The sequence below is a fragment of the Aquila chrysaetos genome, chromosome 5 (assembly GCF_900496995.4).
Source record: "Aquila chrysaetos chrysaetos chromosome 5, bAquChr1.4, whole genome shotgun sequence".
In the NCBI taxonomy this organism is placed as follows: Eukaryota; Metazoa; Chordata; class Aves; order Accipitriformes; family Accipitridae; genus Aquila; species Aquila chrysaetos.
Genome location: NC_044008.1, coordinates 72,026,652 through 72,050,193, shown reverse-complemented (window position 1 = coordinate 72,050,193; position 23,542 = coordinate 72,026,652). Strand labels below are relative to the sequence as shown.

The window sequence follows — 23,542 nt, the reverse complement described above, 5'->3', positions numbered from 1 at the left end:
CATTATAAATTCTATTTTAAATAACAAAACTAAAGAAAATTAAACAAAAGCATAATAAATAATGCAGAAGCAGCTGGTTTGGCTGCATGAATGCCTGGAGAGTATTACACACTTAACTTCCTCCAGCAATCAGCTATTCAAAGCTCAGGATGAAGCACACAAAAGGTCAGAAGATGCTGAGATGTGCACTTAATCTGCAAACCTGAAAGATTTTTACTGTAGTTTTAAGGGTCTGATTTAAAACCCTTTTGGGAAAAAAAACCACAACCAAAAAACAAACCAACCAAAACAACAAACAAATAAACAAACAAACACACACCCCCCCCAAACCTCCAAACACAAAATCCCCCAGGCCTATGTTAAGAATGCAAGTTTAGATTTAACTGCTACAGACTTCTTGCAGTTTGAAAGATAAGGGTTTGGCTTGTTTTTTGGGGTTTCCCCCCTCTTTACCCCCAAGAGAAGTATCATATAAACCAATTAGTATTTCTCTTTCCAACACTTATGAGCAATGCTTACTATATGGAATATGATTGGAGCAATGGGAATAAAATGCTAATGAGTTTTATGAGTTTGTGTGATCAAAGCTGAGTACCAAGGCTGCCAGCTTTTGGCTCCTTCTCTGTGACAGATACACTGGAACTGGCAATATTTCTGTCCTTCAGTTTGCCTTTCTAAAATTATTTTAGCCAACAAGAAAAATGTATAGTGCTAGCAGACAGTATCACTTCCTGTATTAACTGACAAAAACCAACAAACCCCACCTTACCTTCTTGCTGAAAGTCGTCAACTAATGAATGAAGAGATTTATGTGTCTCGGAAAGCTCACTTAAGTGCAGAAAACCAACAGCAAGAGCTGAGTCCCACATACGGTAGCAGTGATCTGCCTCCCCTTAGGAGTAACAAATCTGACAGGAACTGCTGCTAGTTACATCTTCATTTCTTTAAGTTATGCTTTAACCCAATGTTTTCCAACAAAACCACAAAATATTTTTCAAAATTTGCCTTCCCCTTCCACATTGGTGGAAGGATTTTTATTTTAGTTATCTCAAAACAACTAAACGAGTTAGGGGTTTGCTGCAGAACTTCCTGGATATGTTGTTCCCACTATTGATTCAAGAGACAAGAATGTGTTGGCTCTAAGATTTTAAGACATTCAGTAGAGACTGATGTTAAAAACGAACAACCCTCCACCCCAGTAAAAAAATTTTAAACAGTCTAATGTACTTGGTCATCAACTTCCACGCAGTTCTGAGGTCACTGCTGCACTAAAGTGTCAGTTGTCAAATGGTGGGACAAGGCCTGAATTTCAATACAAGTCCCAAGCCAGTTCTGCATCCTTGTTATATCTCAGAGCGTAATGAAGCAGCAGTTCACTCTCTTCTTTATCTTTTAGGCAGACACTTTTAGAGAGACATAAAAATGAGTTATCAATGTCATTATTAAAAGATTACATTGCAGAGCTCAACATTAATTGCTCTTTTGTTAAGTACTGTGTTAACTGTAGACAAACTTACAAAACTGAAAGGGGGTTTTTTGGTTGTTTTTTGGCATGTGCTATAGAACAGCTCAATTTTATTAAAGAAAAAAAAACAGAAACAGAAAACAAAAAAAAACCTCCAACAAAAAAAATTTAATGGATTCTGCGCTCAAATAATATTGTTACAACAAAAATATACAGAATGTACACAATACAAAAATATTTGGAAACATACCATAGCATCTTACCTTGCAAATATCATTTTGTTTTACTAGCCCTTAACGGGAAAGTATCATTTGTTCAATATTTTAAGGCAGAAAATTACATTGTTTAGTGCTTTGTGTTTAACACTTGGATGTGTTGTTAGCATTAGTAGTGTAAGCAAAAGAAAAGCTGCATAAATCTAGCTTTATTTGCAAACCAAACAGACACTGTGGGGGGAGTCAGGAGACAGTCAGTGACTAACATATCTATTAAGCTCACTGGAGATTAAGGTACTTTTGCTACTTAAATCAGACCTAGGGAATATTTTGTGCTCTGTGTTGTAAAGTACCCTGAAACATAGATTTTTCTGTACTACTACTGGCATTTCAGAAATACCACATTAGAAAGCTTTTTCCAATTAAAAGCCAATGATTAATGGTGACATTAAAAATACATTTACCTTTAAACATGCTTGGTTTCGGTCTTATGTGTGATTCTCTCTTTATAGAGCTACAAAATGCACTGTTTTCCTTTATAAACAGCTCTCAGCATCAGTGATTGCAGAAGGAATTTTTGAGTCGTATCACAGAGCACTGTGGAGCAGCCACTACTATAAAAGAGACAGAACAGCGGCAATATTCAGAGGCTAAAACCCCAGAGGTGCTGGCCTTTGTTCTCTAGATCCCAGTTTGCCTCCAGAGGCTGCTGGTGTTGAACTGCATCCATATTCTCCAGTTCCACTTCAGGTAAAGCCAGTGGATGGGGTTTCCAAAGCAATTGAGCTGAGCTCGAGTCTATGTAAACAGATAGATTTTGAGCTCTTTACTCACTGAAGTATGTGTGAAAGTCCTACCCACGATCCTGTGAGACTAAATATTGGCACAAAACAGTAGCTGTCTTGTGAGGTCAGCAGATAGCTGTTATTTTAGTACCAGCTCTAAATGTGTCAGACTCCATCCTTCATACCCCAGTTCAAATTGATCTAATCTGATTTAAAACATATGGGCAGTACAATCCATCAGAAGGAGCGAGGTCTTGGGACAGAATCCCTGAGCTTTATTTCTAGTCCAGCAACCTCAGACAACAATAATTTCTCTGGCCTCCCCCTTCCCCTTTGATAAAATACTTCCTACTGCTAAAGGAGCAAGTAGTGAAGAATCACAGTATGCCACGTAAGTGCTAAGATTCCTCATCAACTGATGGGGAAAAAGTGATATGAGCTGTTGTCTTAATAACTCAGCAAAAGTGAATTCATCAGCATTTTTACAGCTCCTCTACACCTCACCCAGAGATTGGTCCTGGTAACCTCCTCTCCCATCACTCCATTACAACCCTCCTACTCCTCCTTCCTATATTACTGATGTGTGCAAAATTAATCTCTACCTGTCTCCAAGCATCTAGGAATAAAAGGTGCAATCTGCAAGCCCTGTGGACTTTAATCTACCTGGTTCTCCTCCTCCTTCTTCCTCCCCACGGCTGTCTGAGCCACTTCTTGCGTCTCTCCTCTGGGATGAGGGATCAGCAAGAGGCTCGGGGCCGGATCCCATCCGTGCTGTCGCCATGCTGCTGGCAGGTGTCCCTGAAGGGGCTCTACAATCAACCCAGTCTGCATTACTACTCCCTACACCCATCCTCACTGGACCAGTGCGGCAATATACTTACTAAATAGGAAGTCCAGCACAGAAACAGCTTTTTTTGTTCCAGGTGGTGCGTCCTCACTCAAGGACACAAGCATAAAATAACTTCCTCTAATGTGCACTGTTCAAATCTGTAAAATCCTGGCAGCAGCTGAAATAAAACCAAAATGAATCACCAAAACCAGTCCCTCGGTGGACAGCTCCTTCAGGAACATGTTACTGACTGTGACAAGTTGGAACCACAAATGAGCAGGATGGAGAATATTATGTCTCCAACATAAGCCAGCAGCTTCAAGGACATCTGGAGGTAAAAGAAAAGCCTGGTTGCTATTAGCTCTCTGGTGCTGCAGCACTGTGGCACTCCTGGATCCATTAGAAAATAACATAACTAGATTTCCTGATACTCTGCAAAAACACAACAAGTTTTCACAGTGTAATTTTAATGATTAAAAAAAATAAAATTATAAAAGCTTAAGCACTTTGAGCTGCTCCTGACTCCATGAGCTGATAGATTCTTACCAGACAACAGGCTCCGTGTACAACCTGCTCTATGTATGGGGAGAGATTTCAGCTCTGATGAGCAGGAATGTGAGAGGGTTTCATTTCTTCACCCACAATAAATCTAGTACTGCTTTAAAGTCTGGCCCTTCTGATCCCCAGGGTTGCTTGTAGACTTGCTCAAGTGACAGGGTATGGGGACACAGAATGAAGTCAGAAAGATGAACAACAGTTTACAAGAACAAGTCATAAGCTCAACCTCAGAGCTGTTTTCAACCAGTTCATGTAAACTATGTTCATCTATACATAAAGGACCAAAGAAGGGTGCCTGGATTATTCTGTTCAGCTCCCTCCTACTCCTGAGCAGAGGTAAAGATATGTTAGCCAGGGTCAGGTTGATGAAGAAACTGGTGGCCCTTGAACTTGTAGCTTGCTGCCTCACCCCAGAGCACATCACTGGCAGGCACAGAAACCTTTCCTGAGGAGAAACTGATGGGCATTAAGTAGCTTTCAGTCGAGAAACCAAAAATAGAAGTCAATCAGTGCATACTGTACTTTTGTAAATTATAGGCAAAATAATCTGGGTTTTGCTGTGATTGAAATTTTTAAACAAAATTTTCAAAGTTTTCCTAAAACTTCCAGGAGAACTCCCATTTCTGCTCACCTCTGTTTTAAAGGCATCTGTAATCAGAAAGGCTTAGCGATAAGTGAGGAAAGGAATGTCCTCCTTACGTGTTAAGCATGCTTCTGTCAGTATTCTCCTAGCTCCCCGCTCTCCTGCTTGCCTGCTGCTTCCCAAGGAGATGATCTCCACTGCTACGAAACTCACTGGGTCAGCACCTGAAACAATGCATGTAAACTCTCATGACTGCTTTGATCTAGACCAAAATTGCAGAAGTAAAATGGCATGGGGAACCAATCCCCTTTTCCAAAATGACCAGAGCTCTGACCCTTAACCCTTCCTCTTGTTCCTTGATCTGAGGGCCCATGAGCAATGTACTAGCCGTACAGAACAACAAAGGCGCAGCTGCCCTCAGAGATCCCATTCCTGTGCACAAAGGTGGCAAAAATTGTTTCTTTTGCAGGTAAGGCTTATTCCAGGCTGTAGAAACACTTATTTTCTCCTCTCTCCCTTTCCCTGAGGCAACAGGATTTTTACTAGTGCATACTGTGGGAGCAGAACTTCACCCTTCCAGACCAGAGAGATTTTTCCCATAAGAGGCAAAGAAGGGGGCAGCTGATAAGCACTCATGAATGTCCCCTCTAGAATGACAGACTCCTACCAGTTTGTGGTATCATCTAGCAGCACCGATTACACAGCTGAGACAATAAAGCCCACGATACAGAGACATTTTGCTACAGAGCAAACCTGACTGCTACAGTGCCCATTAGATGTGCTGTGGAAGGCTCTGGTGGCTGGTGCGTGGGCGCCAGTATGCAGCTAGGAAAAATGAAGAAAGGAGCTAGTCTAGAGAGACTCCTATGGCTGCTTTATCCAGGCCATCAAACTAGGGGGGTAAAGGGGAGAGAAAAGGAGGGCATCCACATTACTGGACTGTAGTTTGGCAGCTCTCTAAAGTGAGAAGCAAAATAACATAAGCACCTTACAGAGAAGTGTACCTATAAGCACTGCTTGTGCTACAGATGTTCCAGTCCGGTCTCCAGGTCCGTGCAGGCAACTGTATGGACTGTGCTGCAGACCAGTTACAGACTGCCAAAACCTGGGCTTGACTAATGTTAAAGAAAAAGGCATCATTGCAACTAACTGTTTCTTGCAGCCCCCAGAACATCCATTGCCTCAGGAAAAGGCATCCTCAAAATTTAGCAGTCACTTTAGAAACAGTGTTATCTGTTTCACAGTGATCACTGTAACACAGTAACACCCTTTCCATTTCAGTGGGAAACCAGTCCTACACACAACCTGATTTAACTCCACTGACTTCAGTGGACAGATTTGGCCCCAGATGGACTGTATGGCTGTAAAGACTAGATAGTTCCCGCCCTGCGCTGCTATAGGTGATTCTCTCCCACTTTTCTAATAAGAACCTGCTGGAAGAGTCAAGATCCTTGCTAGGAGCTCACTGCAGGCCAGGTGTTAGATCTATGTGGCCAGAAATAAAGTGAGAAAAAAACAGCACTTGATTGTCAGCTGATAAAAACACAATTGAACATTTGCCCTCCTTTTCTCCATCCTTCAAAAAAGAAACCCCAGCCACACCCTCTAGCCACAGCAGGCTGGGGAAAAAAAAAAAAAAAATTAAAATCAAGTGAAACATGCACAGTAAAAGTCACCTCTGGCTGGGTATCCACAACACTCTAAGAGTTCCCAAGGTTTATAGTGCAATTTCATTTGACCTGTAGTTGAAGACCAGTCTCCATCACTTTGGGTGATCAAGTTCTGCTGATTCCTTTGAAAGGTGCATAAGACAGGTTTCACCGTAGGCTAAAATATCTTAGGAACCATTCAAGTAATTAGACAGTGGCACTGGTATGGCTGAACAGTCAGATGTGTCCATAGAAACCAAACCCAAGCTGCCTTGTGAGTACCATGCGAGTCTCTAATTAGTAAATGTCTGCTCTTGTTCCCTTTTAGTGTTCAGTAACATTGAGGAGATTCATTCAACAACTGGCCATAATTCCAGCACTGACCTGGAAAATACAAATATCTCATACAAGATATTGATGTGTGCTAACAAACCAAGTGAAGTGATAAGTGCCCAGGTACAAGCTGCCCAACGGGAGCCCTGGCAGTGGAGAAACTGCAGGGTCCAGGCCAGCCAGTATTACAGTACCTGCTAGATTTGTGAACAAACTGATCAGCCCATTCTTTTGTGAGATCTTTAAGCATCTCCTCCAGCACACACTTGTGTTCAAAAGAATCATCGTCCCCTAAGTTAAATATAAAAATAGATGCTCCATCTTCATTCATTTAACATAGCTGACAGATGACTTCCGCTCTCAAGTTTTTTGTCCCATGTTTTCAAGGAGGGGGAGGTAGCTTTAGATCCAACAGGCTGTAGGCAAAAATGTTCCAGAAGATGGCAAACAAGACAAAAATGACATAAATAGAAAGGAAGATCCACCATAAAGTCTGGTCTTGGAGTCTCTGCTCATAGTTCCTCAGGATGATGACACCAAGGGTGATTCCAACCATCACCCCTCCCAGATGAGCCATGAAGCTGGGGTGTGGGCATGGTGGGTAAGCGGAGGGGTGGAATCGCAGCCACACAGCTCTTCCAAATTCAAAGCTCACTGGAACAAAGAAGGAAAAAGAAATTAATTGCCTAGGTCTATCCCTTCTTAAGTCCATCTTGCAGGCAGCACTGCATCCTTGAAGAGATGGGGAGGGAGAAACTGCCTTGTACGGCAAGCATAGGGAAGCTGGATAGTCATGGCTGTGCAAGGTTTGCGGTGCACAGACATGAGGTCTCCTCAGTGGTTGGTAAGTGGTCTGGGTTCGTGGGAGTGTAGATAGGTGAGGGAATATTTGCCTTCCAAAATTTATACCAAAACCATAAAAGAAATTAATTGGACTTTGAAGACAATTGTCTCTGACGAATACACAGCTTAGTTTCCCTTATCATGCCACCCTAGGGATATGGCTGGAAGATAATTCATTAATGTGTGTATTATGCTGTTGCCATCCCAGATAGGAAGTGCTCTAGGAAACCTAAGTATTATCATTACGAAAGCATTGCTTGCTTGCTAATTCTAAGACGAGACATTTAAGTCCCAGATCTTCACAAATGCCACAAGCTACAGATGTTGGCTAAAAAATAATCCTCATTTACAAATATTTGTGTTGAAAGCCAAAATCTGCATTTGAGAGCGATGTGGTTTCTGCTGCTAGAAGATCCAGTTGCAAGTTCCTACCAAAACTGCTGCAAAGTCAAAACTCTCTGAATCGGCATGAACTGTTATGACAAGGGCAAACAAAACAGGATTGCATGGTGCCAAGTATTGCATGATACTTACTACAGATCAAGGCAACAGCCATGCGCAGCAGTTTGAATTGGCACTTCATTCCTGACCAGTTCTGGAAAAGAGAGAAGGAAAACAAAGTGATGGTGCTTGCAAACCTGGAGGGATTTTACACTCAGGTCTACACTGGAAGAGCACCAAGGACAACCAATCCTTGAAACAAACCCCCTTCATTGCCTTAGCCACCTGGACTTTCCACACACAACACCAAACACAGATCTGTCAGTCCCGGAGACAACACCAAAAAGGATGTACTGCGGTCATGTCCAAGTTATGGACAGTCCATAACTTCTTTGCCTGGCAGTCTTACTGGCTATCTTTGCCTGAGATCCAGCTGGTGTGGCACGGTCCTTGGCTGGCCTTGCCATTCTCTGTTCTTCAAACTGGCTAATTTTTAACATGTTAGTGTGATGTTTCACCTTAAATTCCAACTTCTGAAAATATTTGAATTTACCTACCCTGCAAAACCCTGTTGTATTAGGCCACATCAAATAAAATTATGTTAAGTAGTACCTAGCATTCAACATAAGCATCGTTCTGGTTAACATCACACAGCTCATCATGATTCACTTGGAGTCCCAACACTGTCACCTGTCAGGCAATTTCTCAGTGCATTCAAGCCCTACTGTGCTTTTCCAGTGCTACTGCCTGTACCTCATGCTCCCTGAAATTCTGCAACTCAGACCTTCAGCAGAGAACACAAATAATAAAGACCTCAGTAAAAGTATACCAAGGAAACAGTGCCAAGAAAGCCTGGATTTGGCCGCCTCTGTCTTCAGGCTTGGTCATTAATCAATATAGTGGAATAAGAATCTCCGAATGATAGTCAGAAATCCTGGGAGAAATGTTTAAATTCCTCCTTTTCCACTTGCACAAAATTTCCAAGCAGAAAAAGAGATCATGTTCTGGGAACTCAGATGTATGAGAACACTATTATTATTATTAAGTGACTACATGAAATTTTGCCTGTTGAAAGCAGTATGAGATACCAAGCGAGCCAGGTTTCTTGTGAAAAACTCCCTGTTCATCACACTGAAGGAATAAAAAAAAAGTTTGTAAACTCTTCAGCCTAAGTTTCATGGCACTCAGTGACTTTTCAGCCTGCTGAAGAAATATTCTGCAATACATATTACATATATTCAAGTTTTATTTGCAATCTGTCTGTAAATCACTTCTGTGACTGCAAAAATGCAATCTCTACAAAATAAGTAACCCATTTTGTCTCTCCACAGAGACACCTAACCCAGTCAGAAGGCTCTGAACTCATGCTGATTAATACTGTGCTGCTTCCTTCAGTTTTCATTTCCATGTAGCTGTTTTGAATTCCTCCCCTTACTCTTTTCCTTAGGGTGACATGCTTTATTGCTTCCCCCATTGGTTATTTTATGTATTTAATTCCAAGAATATTTATTTTTACAAGCAGGAATGTTTTCATTTCCTTTGGTTACCAGGAGGCACAAGGGAACAGAAGATTCAAGAGACCCTCCCTGCAACGGTCCCTCCTCTTCCCAGCACGCTCAAAGCACCTGTCCAAGACTGTGTTTTACCAACAAATGGCCAAGATGCCTTTCAGCATGCAGGAGCATCACATCTAGATACTAAGTGAGCAAAGACACAGAAGAGGGGGCAAGAAAAGCAAAACAACTCCACCAGAATGGGAAAGGCAGTAAAAGTAATTTCAGATGAGAAGAGAGGCAGCAGATAATGGAGAAATATAGATGCTAAGGTAGCAATTGCTAAATAGATTTGGAGGAGGCCAATGAGTAGTGAAGTGACAGGCCACTTTGCAATGTTTTAAGAAGTCTGGGAAGGTAACTGGTGAAGAGTTTCCACACACCTCTGGCAGAGCCTCTTCCTCTAAAGCAACACAAAATTTCCTCAAATGTCCCCCTCTGAATCTCAGTGTGAAAAAACCCTGTGTCTGCATTACCACCCTGTGAGACAGAGGAAATTCCCTCTTGCTTCTGCTGGCCCAGTGGCAGGGAACACAAATCATACTGCAAATAACTGTATATAAGGAGGCATTTCCCCAGTAAAAACCTTGTGGTATAGGGGTAGCCCCTCTCCTCCACTCCCTATCTCTCTGCCAGCCACTCAACTGTCCTAATTTGGACAACAGCCCCCAGCTCATTCATGCTCCAAAAAACTTGAAGACAGCAAAGGAGACCTATTCTGCTCAGGAAATCACTCCCTTTCCCTGCTCCCAGCTGCTACAAAGGCCGCCTGGAGCAGCACTGTTGTGGGCTGCAGCTGGAGCCTGTGGACTTTGCTTCACACAAGCATTAAATACAAGGTTTTCTTTTAGGCTTGACACAAGTACCACCACACACGCACATGTTTTCCAGCACCCATATAACAGACCTTCTGTCTCTACTGCAGCCAACCCACATTATCTTCCCACTCAGAGCCAGGGGAGGACACATTACCATCATTTTTATGGTTATTCTGCTCTGACATTGCTGGTACAGGACAGACATGCAACGCTGTACCACCACACGCGAATCCTCTCTCAGCAAAGCCATTTTGCCCAGCGGTCAGCTTAGGAGTCACACAGGCAGATATGCTGAGCTTTGCCACCACCTAGCTGAGGACCCTGGATGAGCTCCTGTTTCCAGGTCTTAGAGGAATGACGATGCTGGTACTTACTGACCTTTGTAAAGCATTTCATTAGGTGAAATGGCAAAAAGATGCATCACTAGTATGCCCAGGGTTCAGCTCCAGTCTGGGTTTTACAAATGGAGATCAGGGATATTCTGCACACAAATCCACCAAATACTAAATTTCCTTAGGTACCCGCTAACATTACATGGCACATGCAGACAGAAACAGGTCTGCAACTTCTGCAGAGCCAGACAGCTCCTTCTTTTCCAAATATTTGTCAGCCCTTGCAAGGAGAGCTGATAGCCTGGAGTACACTGATAAGTCTTGGATTACCAGCATCTTTGGCTTCTTCTGGTAAGCTGCCAGTTGTCAGGGTACCAAGCCACCAGCTGCAGTGTAACATTTCCATTCCAGGACCACACCACTGAGACAAGACTCTTAACTGGGGCAAGCTCTGAATGACCAACAGCTGGGTCGGGCCCTATTTCCAATCCCTTCGGGCCACTAGACCTGGCTCACTTCCAAAGAGGTTAGACGGTCATTCTGGTACTCACCATGACTATATTGGCCAAGTGAGCTGAGACAAGAGCATACACGCCTCCAGAGGAGCCCACCACAGGCGCAGTCATATCAGCTACTGACACTGCCAGGGACCCTGGGAGAAAGAACAAGGGTTTGTGACAATTGTCAGCCAAATAAACACACTCTCTCCTACCCTACATCCCTGCTACTGCCTGTTTTGTGCTAATTGCTGCAGGTCAGTAATAAACTGACAAAGAGAAGGGGGGGGGCGGGGAATTAATTGACTTGTGAAGCTAACTCAGTCCTGTAGAACTACCAAGACAGTGACTGATCGATTCTTCTGCACCTACTTTAAAAGAAGCCAAGGAAGGCAGCAACGTATCTTCAAACCTGCAAAAAGGCACTTACACCCTGATTAAAATAACAAGGAAGCAGGAGACAGACAAATGTCTGTGTCTTGTTCCTCACCTGAAGATAAAATAGAAGTAGCTCCCATACTGGCAAGACAAATATTTGCACAGTGAGAAGGAACTGAGGACTTGTAACTTAGCACAGGCCTCTGATCAAAGCACAGCCTGTTACTTATAAAACGTCAGAGTAAAACTAGCTAAAAATAACCTGGATGGAGGCAGTAAACACAAGCGAGCAAAATGACAGGTCAATCACATAAAGGCACCACTAATAACAACACATCCAAACATAGACACTGCATCTCCTTATCTCAATTGGAGGCTTGGATCTGCTCAAAGCTCCTTTCATTGCAAACTTTAAGAGTAATTTAAGAGACAGAGAGACAAAGGCAGACTTGGCCTCACAAGGCAGAGATAATGAAGATCTTTGTTATGAGCGGGAATGGGAAAAAGACACAATGGCAAATCTTGAGAGTGTCCTCGGTAGTACAGAATCTAACAAACTTTTTTGCTAATTGCTCAGCTGATTCTGGGTCAAGAAAGTGCTGAGGTTCCACCAGGCAACTCTGCTGATAGCTCTCTCCTTCACTGTATGGCCCTGAGACTTCTCAGCTCTTAAACACTGCCATTAAGGAAAAAGTTAATGAGAAGTTAAGAAAGGAGTAATGAGAACTTGCAGTTAAGTCCTCAGACACTGCACTGAGCCTCTTGATCTCAGCCTCAACAAGTTTTCTTAGTAAAGCCAGACAAATGAAAAAAAACCCATAGAAGTAGGGAGTGGCCATTGTGGCTCATATCTATATTTTACTGTTTATTCCCTTTTAGGAGCTATGTTATCTTTATATTACCAGATCCTCAGCATAAGAATGCCTCTTTCTCTCTCTCCTGGCACATGGCAAAGAATAAAGCATGTTTAATAATTGGCTAACATCTCAAACGGGTAAGGGTATCATGGGATGCTTTTCTGTGTCAGACTGTCCAGTCACATTTGTAGTTCCATCCCACACTAAGAAGGGAAGTTTTCCCTTTCCATTTGGCACTTTCTTCCACAATTTATTTGTCATAAGGTGTGAAAGGCAAGTCTACAAGGGTGTGGCAGCTTGTCTGAGAAAAAAAAGTGGGATCATCTGTGTAGCAGAAATGAACCAATAATGCTAGGTGGGCTATTGAGCCTCACTCAGGCACCGGCTACAAGCCTCCAGAACTCTGGGCATTCAGCTCAGCCCAATGCCCAAGTAAAACCTGCCTCTGGCCCTGCAGACCCTGCCAGCAAGGCCATGGCCACAGGAATCTGAGAGGCAGATGACAATTTGCAATGCTCAACTGGGCTCAATTGCAGCAGATTCAATGATCACTTGCTTCACTTACCTGGCACAGATGCACAATGTGTATTTACACATATATAAATGAAGCCCCAGGGTTTGGTAGATGGATCTATGTAGAAAAGCTTATGTTGGGAAAGTTGCAGATTGGGGACCACTTTAGTGCTTATTGAAATAACAGGAAAGGGACAGTGGAGCTGGTCTGCAAACTCCTTCCTCCTCATTAAATATCATGGTGTTTGTACCATGCCTAGTCCTGTGTCCTAGTCCAATTATGCTTTCCACAGTCTCTCTACTGGAATGTAGGATTTATTGGTACCCAATGCAGCCCACTTTACAAAGGCTTTATCTGTTCATTATGGAAAAAATAAAATTATGTAGCTGGAAAAAAAAAAAATCCTCATAAATCTTGAACTAAGGCAGTCAACCGCTGTCTGAGTTCCACTGTGAAGCCCTTGGCTGTTCTCACACTTTCTCCCTGTTTTAATTAGATGTTGATCTATTGTCAGCTAACTTCCATCACCTCCAAACTGCTGGAAAGCCAAACATAAATAAAAGCAATACAGCACAAACTAAAAATCAATTAAACCCCATGGCTTCATGATGAAATGAATTTCCAGATTCCTGTGCACTGCTCACAACCTACAACCAAATACTTCTTGCTTACTCAGGCTATAGAAAGCAGACAGCACAGGACAAATGGAGGAAGAACTGGCACAGGACCTGGAAAAAAAAAAAAAAGACTCTTCACGCAGGGATGCCTGTGATGCCACCTTTCTTCTAAGCCTCTATGGGACATGAGGAAAGGAACAGCATGACTGCCACATTCAGGAAGACCATCTAAAGCAAGGCTATTTTAAAGTAAGAGGTTGTTGGTGCTTTTTTTAGCAGGTCTCCTAAACACAGAGCCTATGGCTAGTTAGAAACAGATGTCAAGTTGTAGCATATTTCTCACTTCTACCCTCCAGAAGAATTTCAACACACAGAAGATCAGTGACTGCTCTTCTCCTACATCCTAATGTCACAAAACATTTCTGCTACACAAAAGTCAGCAGAGACCATTTTCAGATGCTTCTCCATCTGGGGCATCCAGAGGTGTCACCTACCTGCCACAACTCCAGCAACGTACACAAAACTGATCCTCGCAGCTCCATGCACCATTTCCAGGGGAATCCCAACCAAGAGCTGAAGGACAACATTGAGTCCAAGGTGTTCTATCCTGCGGCAAGGAAAAACAACAGTTGTCTGCTTTTCTAAGTCTTTGTCTCCCTTCTCTACTCTTGAGACAGAGCTATCTTGGAGAGGAAATCAAATAGCACCTGCTTCATGAAAGTAGATTGTAACACTGGGAAAAACAATGGTTCCTGAAAAAAAATCAGACTGAGAGCTACGATGTTTCTTCCCTCCTTGCTGCTCATTATCTTTTTCACATCCACCCAGGTCCTTTCAGCTAAAGACCTCATAGCATGTTTGGTTCTTAGTGAGTTTTTTTTCTTTTTATCTTTGTTTTGTTTGTTTTTTTTTTCTTTTTTTTGTTTTGTCTTGTTTGTTTGAAGAAGTTAAATGACTTGTCCAAAAAAGCAGCAAGATGGCAGCAGAGCCTGGAACAGAAGCCAGAAATTTGACCTGCTCCTCTCTTCTCCCCTCCTAATGATACAGCCTTTCCCTGCACACATTACACTGCCATGATGGGGAGCAGATATTAAATCAAGAGCAAGGTAAGCCAAGCAGTGCCAAGACAGTTGCTGTTTCCTTGTGACACATAATGCCACTTTACTGTTAGTGCTATCTGACCCTCACCCTTTCTGCTGTGCCTCCTTCAATGTGATCATGGTCAGAATGGGAAGCAGAGGGCATTTTTATCTGTGGTTAGGTGCCTGGTGAGATACAAAGCGTATTCGCTCCCTGTTCACCTACCCTTGTTCCCATTACAGTCAATAGCAAAACTCCTGCTGAACACAATGGGAAAAGCTGGGCTTAGACTAGTCTTGTAGAAAACCCCACTGTGCACATTGTGCAGGACCACTTGCAGCCTAGAGGCAGAGTATGACAGCTAACATGGGCGTATTTGGTAAAGACTCCGGTGCAGCAGTTTTCTCCTGTGCTGAATCAATAGTTTCAAAGCAAGTTCTTTGCTGCTTTAATCAATAGTACTTAACAAAACTGTCTTGCTACTTTTCAAAGCTCTGTACAGATATTTACCCTTGCCTTTGCCACCTGCAGGATCTTTCAGTGAGGTAACAACAGCACCAGGCCCCTGAACAGGGTCCTTCTCAACACTGTGCTAGTGTCTGAGATTTACCCTGGGCTCACAGGGCTGCAACCTTGCTGAACAGCCACATCCTGCTGGACCCAGGGGTATACTGTTTTCTGCATGAAGAGTGCCTGAGTCTGCTTACAAAGCAGGTGGACCTAAATGACACAGTGGTACCCTTAACGCAGAAGGCTAACATCTTTGGGGGGAAAGAGTGCAAAGTAGCTAATGCATTGGAAATCTACATCCTATTTTATACAAGAAAAGGATTGCTCACAGACAGCCACTAGCAATCTTTGGTTTAAGTTATGTGCATTTTCACTGTTTTGGTCTTTCTTCATGTTACCATAGCAATCTGCCATATACATCAGCAAAAAACGCTGATGGTGAGATGCAGTAATGACAGAACAGTCTCATAAATGAGAATTTAAAGTTGGACTGGAAAAAACTGCTACAAATTATACTGCCGGAAACAGTCCTTTCCAGATATCTTAATAGGTTTGTTTCCACTGAATTTCTCTCCAAGGATAAATTTCTCTTCTGCACAAAACATTCAGCACTGCAATTTGTCATCATGGGAAACTGCTGCATGTAACTGAGTTTTTTTATTACCTTGCTCAAGACTTTTGAAGCCACTGGGCATAGGCATATTCTGGCATTCGTTCTGATCCTGCCTGTTCACAGAAGTTAGGAACTACGTTAGGAACAACCAGCAAAGGTCAAACTGAGATCACAGAAGAGTCAAAGCATCCAAGTGCCCTTTCACAGAGGGGAGGAAAGAAGCTTTGGCTGGCACAGAGTCAACGTCATGAGCTGGCACCTGACATTTTCACACAAAGCACTGGGTCTTATTTTTCAAAGGAAGCTTTTGTTAGAGCTCGGCAAAGTTTATCCTAGACTCTAAAGTGACTGCTCTGATTCACAGCTGTTCTTAAAAGACTTTCCAGGAGCAATCCCATTCACTTCTCCTCCCCATCATGCTAGCAGCTTTGAAGGCTCCACAGTCAATAAGCACCCATAAAATATAATTACCCTTTGCCAGTGCTGAATGCGTCATTCTTGAAATGACAATTTCATTGATTTATTAAAGACTTTCTCCTTCCCTGGGACCAAACAAATGGGACTCAGCATCAATGCAAGTCATTAGTTATGGCAGTGTTACAAATGTGTGGGCCCCAGATAATCAACGTCTGCTTTCCATGAAAGCAGAAGGGCAGAATTTACAACTTTGCCTGCCTTTTCAGCCCTTGACAAAGCTCCCTCCATCAGGACCAACACACAACCCGTGCATTTTTGGCATCTTTCTAGAGGCACAGCCAGCCAAGCCTTAGCAACTGCTGTCTTCTCGGACATCTTCCGGCTGCCACTTGCTCTTCAAAAAAACCAGACCGAGTGCACTAAATTAAGGAGCAGTCCACATTACCATTTTAAAGTCTCAGCTGGAAGCAGGATAACAATAGACCCCATGGCATTGTGTTAGCCTCTCATTTGAAAATGAGAGGAGAATGATGGGCTTCCACTAACAAACGTTATTACCTTTCCAAGATTTATCTGTTCTCCTGATATGAAAGGAGCTTAACACACCGGTTAGCAATAAATGAACATTTAGCCTAACTCCAGATACTGCAGATAAATCATGGGGTTTATTGTTCCAGCAGGACTCTCCATTGTTTTGAAGGCTACATAGCTAAAGAACTTGAAATCCATCACAAAAACAATGAGTCTCCTGCACACCACCTTCCCCACTGTTCACCTCTGAGCCAGCCACAGATGCGAAAAAAACCTAAGCTATTTTTCAGCCAGTAAGTGTGAAGAACGCCAGAGCACTGCCTGCTACAGGGAAGGGTGACCTTGCACAAGGTAGGAAAGCATGCCACAGGTAATAGAGGAAGACATCTGAATGCTGCAAAAATTGTCCTTGTGCAGGTGCTTCTCTTCAAATGTATCCCAAAGCAACCTGCAGTTACATATGTGATATAGTAGAACATTGCCACCACCAGAAGAAAAGCCAGATACAAATTAGCTAAGTTAAAATCAAGTTTTACAGCTTTTACAAGCCCAGTTTTCCCCACGTCCTCAGTGATGGAAATTTCCAATTCTCATTTTACATCACCAGGCTCACGTCTAAGCCCCATAGTCTCCACTTGCAGATTGAAACCTATATACAATGGACTTTTTGGAGGGATTTAGCATGCAGAGTACAGATGTTGCCATGTAAAGAAGTTTAATCTATAAATTTTTTCCTACTGTCCCCTTGGGTGGAGTTTGTTCTGTCCTATGATTTTTATCCAGAGATCTGGGGCACATCTTGTGCTCAAGGGCAATTACACACCAAGGCAGTTATTCCATGGCAGAGAAGAGACATCAGCATGTCTTCCATCAGAGACATAGAAAAAGGAAAAGATCAGCTTGATCTTTCTGGCCTTTCATAGGAGAACACTGACTGATGGGAATATAGGCTTTCTATTTAAGAACAAAGGGTCTTTATCCAGTTTCAAACTATAAACTACTGCTAAAAAGCCCATTGCTGTGATTTTTCAATGACAGAATTAAAGAAAATTGCAATTATCTGCCAGGAATGTGTGAAGATAATGATCTGAGAAACTGCTCAGAGGGGGTAGAGTGTTTTGTACAGGGATGAACTTTCCTGTGACACTCATCACCATGGCATCACAAACATCACACAATTAAGTCTCTTTTAATCTTGGGAGGACTAGCACAGTTGAGGAGCACAGAGTTAGAATCCCCACAGCTTGTATTCTCTTCCCAAGTCTGCTACATACCTCCCATGGGATGAAGGAGGATTCATTTTACTGTGCACCTTCATTTTGCATTTTGTGTTAGATGGACCATTCTCTGTCCATCTGGCCAGTTGAGATTGTCAGCTCTTCAGGAACACTGGTGTTTGTACAGTGTGTACAAAATGGGAGTTCAATCTTGACTCAGGCTTCTAGGCATTATCTCAGTCCCTACAGAAGGGACAACGTTACTAAGTGATGACATACCATAGGCACAGGGAATTTAATTGACTTTTCCAACCTCAGCTAGGAAGTCTACCAAGAATACACCGTGTAGTTTTTAAATACTTGCACAGCTCCTCTAGAGGGACACTGGGCTTTGATCTGGTGAGTTTTAGGAAGCACACACTGGAAAGTGTGCAATAAGAGGAAGGTGCGGTCCCAACACTGCTGGGGAGAAGAGCAGCATCTGTTAAGTTCGTTATGTTGCCTCCTCCCTTCAGAGAGCTGCGAAGGTTTGCCCCTCATTGCCCAACACTCCACAACAGCTTCAAACTTTTATATGCAATTTAGAATTGATTTTTTAAAATCTATTTCTGCGCTGATTCTGTCACTTCCACCTCCTCCCTCTCTCTGGGAAACCTGAACTGTGGAGAATCTCCGCGGTTTCTAAGTACTCACCCTGCATGCATGAATATGTAGGTTAGGTACCTCCAAGCCTGAGCACGGAGCTGAGGATGGTAAAGTAATGCGTTCTTCAGGTATAAGGGATGGCTGACTTGCAGCACAAATCTGTCTAATACCACTCCGTTGTAAAGAAAAAAGGCAACCTAGAAGAGCAGGGAGATTCCTTGGTTAGCAAATGCCTTCTCTCACTGAAAAGCAATTTGTAGCTCAAAATCATGGAGAAAAAAGTCAAGTGTACAATAAATTTTCTCCCATTTGACAGCTTCACAAAGCATTAAAGTTCCCTCTTTTAAGGAACCTGCAACACATTGGTATAACTCCATATGTGGCTTTCTGTAACACACCAGCCACTGAGTCAGAGGAACTCAGCACCCTACTGCTCAGTGCCATATTATATCCTTCTCTGTGCTTATTTGAGTGCATTACTCAGCAACTGTGCAAAGATCTCATTTGGGCAACAGATGAGCAGGTCAGAATATTTAACCCAGTTTCTCTTCCCTCCTTTTTCTCTCCATTCAGAGAACAGAGATAACTGTAGGGAATTTTTCTTCTAATTCCATTATTTGAATTACCAGTTTCCCTAGAACTGTCCAGATTTTCACTTTTCAAAAAGTTTTGCTATAGTTTCCCAAATTCTGTAGCTTCATATACAAATTATTTCAATGACTAATAACCACGCTTGGAGACAGATAGGATCACAGTCTCCACTGACACACACACATACAGGTAAGCCAAAATGGCTATCAACCAGCTTCGTGCTTGTCCTCGTCTGCGTCTAAATGAGTCCCACTCTAGCCCTTGTTCATGTCCCAGCAAAGCCTTTGGCAGTGTGGGGTGAGTTCCCAGAGAGAGGGCATTAAGGTACTTGCCTCTACAATAGTGATGGTAATCATGAACCAGGGTGGAGGGCAGCAGGTATAGCTGTCATAGTACCACTTGCGGTCTATCTCTCGTGGCAGGGTTTCATATGCAACATGCCGGATCAGCCTCTGTGAAAGGCTCAGCCCCGTTTCCTCCAGCAGTGCCTTGCTGCACAGCCTCCTGTTCCCCTGAAGGATGGCTTGGCGGAAACTATTTGACCTTTTGTTGCTCATCTGGGTAAAAAGAAAAGGAAGAAACCATGAAGACAAAGCAAGGTCTGGCACAACCATCCGGGGAGATTAGTGCCAGTTTGTCAGCACCAGATCCAGGCAGGCAGGAGAACACCACCAGGCTGGAGCTTTAGGAACCAAGTCTCAGGATGATCACAGGGTGGCCTACATGGGGTGCAAGGAAAACCAGTACCAGGGTCTGCTCTTACGATGCCAATAAATGAGGTGAGGGCAGAACACTGGCAAGGCAGAGCAGAGGCTGCTGATGCACCTGGCTGAGCTCTCTGGCCCATTCTCCAGCCTTCCATCTACTGCCTTCACCACCAGTTATCACAATCCACATTCCTGTGTCCTCCCTCCCTCAGCTCCCCCTGCTCTATCACACTTCCCTGCACTTGCCATCTCTGGGGGCAGAAAATTTCTTGGATGTAGCAGCAGGTACATTCACAGCATCTAACCCTTGTGTTCTGGTCCTTGGAATTGGCAGGAATTAGCTCTGGGCAAAGCAAATTATCCCTTTGTGTAAAACAAAACTGCATGAGCAACAGCAACAAAACAACAAACTAAACTGGTGTACAGGCTGTCTTAGTGCTGTAAACTTGCAAGAGGAAAGGATTTCTTCTTTTAAAACAGTTATTTTCAGAGGGGACAGGTTTTGAGATGGTGCAGGCTTTGGAGAATACAGCTAATTTGTATATGCATTATCACCTTACATGCATAGAATTAGCTGTCTATCTTTTTGAGCATACATTTTCCCAATTTAGATGCATAATTAAAGCAATTGCATTTGAAAATTAGGCAGATGGAATTTTATGCCTAGCCTGCTTGGGGGGGAGGCGGGGGGTAGAAAACAAACCCCCAAAACCCACCCCCAAAACAACCAGGTCTGAAAGACCTTGCTCCAAGATTTGGATAATTGCTAATTAGCCCTGATGTCAAACCAACCTGCTGCATTAGAGTCACTGTCTGTACTGGCTGAATCTTTGGCAGGAAGGCTAACTATGCATAAAGACCACTGTAGGGGGACCTTTTACATAAAAGGCAACAAAGAAAATGTGACAGCCTGTTCCTTCTTCTGAAAGAACTGCTAACTGATCTCAGAAACCACCAGCATCTTCAGTCTCCCAGAACCAAGTAAGAGGTGACATTCAGCAGCGTTGGCTTCCAGTTGTCTTAGATCACACTGGTTTCAGCTAATATCCCAAAGACAGCAAAGCCCAGAGCTTGTGCTCTCAGTGCCCAGGCAGCTGGGTAATTGTTCCAAGCTGGACCAAGCTGCTTAAAACACAGTAATCACTGCAGCGAGCCACCTCCTGTTAATCACTGGAGGAAGGCAAAGGGGCCATCTGAGGTGATGGCACTGCAACCCACTCTCCCAGCAGCTGCCCATCCCTCCTTAGCCTTCCGTTTGCAGCCTGTCCCTCCAACGCAGAAATTCTCCAATGTGAGCAAAATTGACAGGCAATTGATCTATTTCAAGCTTTTTAAAACTGGGGAAAAATTCATTGTTGTTGTTCTTTTTGAGTTGTTTTAGTGAGAAAAAGGTTTACCCAAAAAACTCTGTCTCCTTTCTTGGTATTTCTGCTTTGCTCTCTCTTTTTTTTGCTCATTCATAAAATACTTGTAACACTTCTGGCAAAAGAAGCAGAAAAGGCAAAGAAGACAAAAAAAATATCTGTCCACAAAAATCTTTCTTCCAGTCTTCTCAAGTTTATCATCCAAAAGCTCTTATCTAAAACTAAGGAAGATCAGGGAAAAAAAATTGTTGGTCATCTGTTGCATTAAGAAAGCCCGCTCATATTGAAAGACAATATTTTCACAGAGAAACATCCACCAGGTGTAAGGCTTTCCTCAGCATTTGTGAGACGCTTTTTGGTAGGTGACAGACGTACCTCTGTTTCAAAAGGTACCTTTAGCCACCTAATGACCTCACTGTGTTCACAGAAGAAAGCTTCGCTCCAGGTTAGTTCAGAGAAGCCTGTTGGAGACATACTTTGCATGCTCCCTTGCAGAGTTCATTCTGTTATCTCTGGCTTTGCTCCTCTTGTGGACAAGAAAAAAAATCAGAATGAAACTAAATTTGCCTGCTACAGACAAAAATACCGAACAGTTGACTGAAGCTGCTGATATACTTATTCTAATTACAGTGATATGTGTGATTTTCCTGCCTACCACAGAACAGTCAGTGCTTTTCCCTGCTGCAGCTCTTCAGTGGAAAATATAATCGTTTCCAGAGTCAACCAAAGAAAATCATCATTGCAGTGCAGCATCAGGAAGTGCTGACCACCCTCAGCAGATGATCACCTCGTTGCTGCAGAGTCTGGTGAGAGAGATGGGCAGGAAACTCCAAAGGCTGCCAACGTTCATGTCCGTGCTAGGCTTGTAACAGAAATTTCTTTACATTTGTTCAGCAGAGGATCCTAACACAGGCACCACTGAACCTGCCTGTTATTGCTAAGCATGCCAAACAGGGACTTGCTTGGTTCAATCGCCTGAATTCAGCACAGCCTCATCAGTCCAGTGTCCTGCTCTGCATTACTGCTAATGCTGCCCAAAGAGCCCAAATAACAGCCAGGGCAGTGCAAATTCATTAGCATGATGTTTCTGAAGGTGTTCCGCAACATACTAAAACCAAAACAGAATGGAAAGGTTGTCTTAGTTTTGTTAAGAGCAGGACATTGCAGGATCACTGTGGAAGTCACACCTCAGATGAACAAAGCCTCTGGCTCTCGTGGGGAGGTGGTAAGCTGGACCTCACAACACTAAGTGACTTGCCCAAGGCCATACACTAGAGTTAGAAGAATCCAAGTTGCACAACTTCTCTGATCACTAGGCTGCACTGCTTTCAAGCCCTTCTGTTCAGCAGAAAGCTCTGCCTTCCTCCTCCAAGAGAGGAAAATAAACCACAGGACTTTCCACACCCCACATAGAAGCTAAAATGGAAGCTCATGACAATGTGATTTCCTCCAAGAATGATGAAAGACAGTTGTAGCTTTATTCTCTCAACTACCTGTTCTCACACCCCGTTATTTTTACAAGGTGTTCCATATTGGTTGTTTCTGGCCACATCTGGATGATAAAATGCCAAGAGTTATTTAAACTGGTAATCATAGGAAAGCAGTAAATGTTGATATTACAAGAGCAAGGGAAGTCCTTGGGCGAAATGCTGATAGCTCTCTGCGGGGCACACGTGACTGCTAGAGAAAGACCTTGTATGCCTCAACACACACAACAAGATTATTTCTATACACTATGAGGCATTGCCCACTGGTAGCCTCTCTGAACAACAGGTGTGAATGTATCACATCAACTGCACTTTTAAGTAGCAAGCACAGCCTCTTCCTCCTAGTTGATTTTTGGTAGACCTCCCCAGATACTGTGAGATAGGCAAAGAAAAACATATGGCTAACTTAGATATGAGGTCATGGGATCAATGCGTTCAGAGACAGAAAATACCTTTGAAGTCAACTTCTTAGGTGGCTAGAATCCTGTCCCTGGATAGAGGGTCTACTGGGTTTTCAAATTCATCAGCTCTTAGCAAAGAGGCAACAAGAAAACTGCCTGCAAATTAAATGGAGCAGGTCGTGAACTGCTGCAGTCTTGCAGAACATATAGATATATCCAGCACCAGGTGTATTCTTCCCAGATTATGATACACCAGCAGACTCGTTAGAAGGAATGTGACTGGCAAGGAGCAAGATACTCCCTGCATCCACCAACAACAGTAGGTGCTGTGTCAGTGGGGGCCAGATCTCAATTTACCCAGAAAATTAAAATCCACTAAGATGTGGATGACTGAGCACCTGTTAAATTTAGGCCTCTCAATAAGAAGACATGCTGCTGGTCCCCAGCTGCAATCATTGCCCATCACACCAAGGAGGAAATGATCTCCAAAGAGGCAACACAGCTGACTGCCAAGGCTCAAGCAAACACAACAGCTCTGGGCCTACTCACATAACCCCACAGGCCTTTGGATCACACTGTTAATCTCAAGCTAGGAGGTGATGGGCATAAGGAGAGACAGAGGATTAAGTCACTACTGCTGCTCTCATCAACTGTTGATGAGAAGCCTATTTTGTTCCTCAGACTGACTTTGGAAGACTCAGATCTTCCCAGA

General features: G+C 43.2%; 1 protein-coding gene across 7 annotated transcripts in view; it reads right to left on the bottom strand.

Annotated features, from left to right (window-relative positions):
- Window positions 1–1,618: 1,618 nt before the first annotated feature.
- RHBDL3 (rhomboid like 3) overlaps window positions 1,619–23,542 on the bottom strand; it is a 70,605-nt gene continuing 48,681 nt past the window's right edge. For 6 of the 7 annotated variants that reach the window (XM_030013935.2, XM_030013936.2, XM_030013939.2 and 3 more), the window contains 6 exons: window positions 19,204–19,428; window positions 18,329–18,477; window positions 13,762–13,874; window positions 10,956–11,056; window positions 7,795–7,855; window positions 1,619–7,071 (listed from right to left, as the gene is read on the bottom strand). In XM_030013935.2, coding sequence (XP_029869795.1) covers window positions 6,800–7,071; window positions 7,795–7,855; window positions 10,956–11,056; window positions 13,762–13,874; window positions 18,329–18,477; window positions 19,204–19,428 — 921 coding nt within the window. In that variant the 3' untranslated portion in view covers window positions 1,619–6,799. The remainder of the gene's footprint in view (window positions 7,072–7,794; window positions 7,856–10,955; window positions 11,057–13,761; window positions 13,875–18,328; window positions 18,478–19,203; window positions 19,429–23,542) is intronic. The other variant, XR_003923340.2, reaches the window with a different exon arrangement.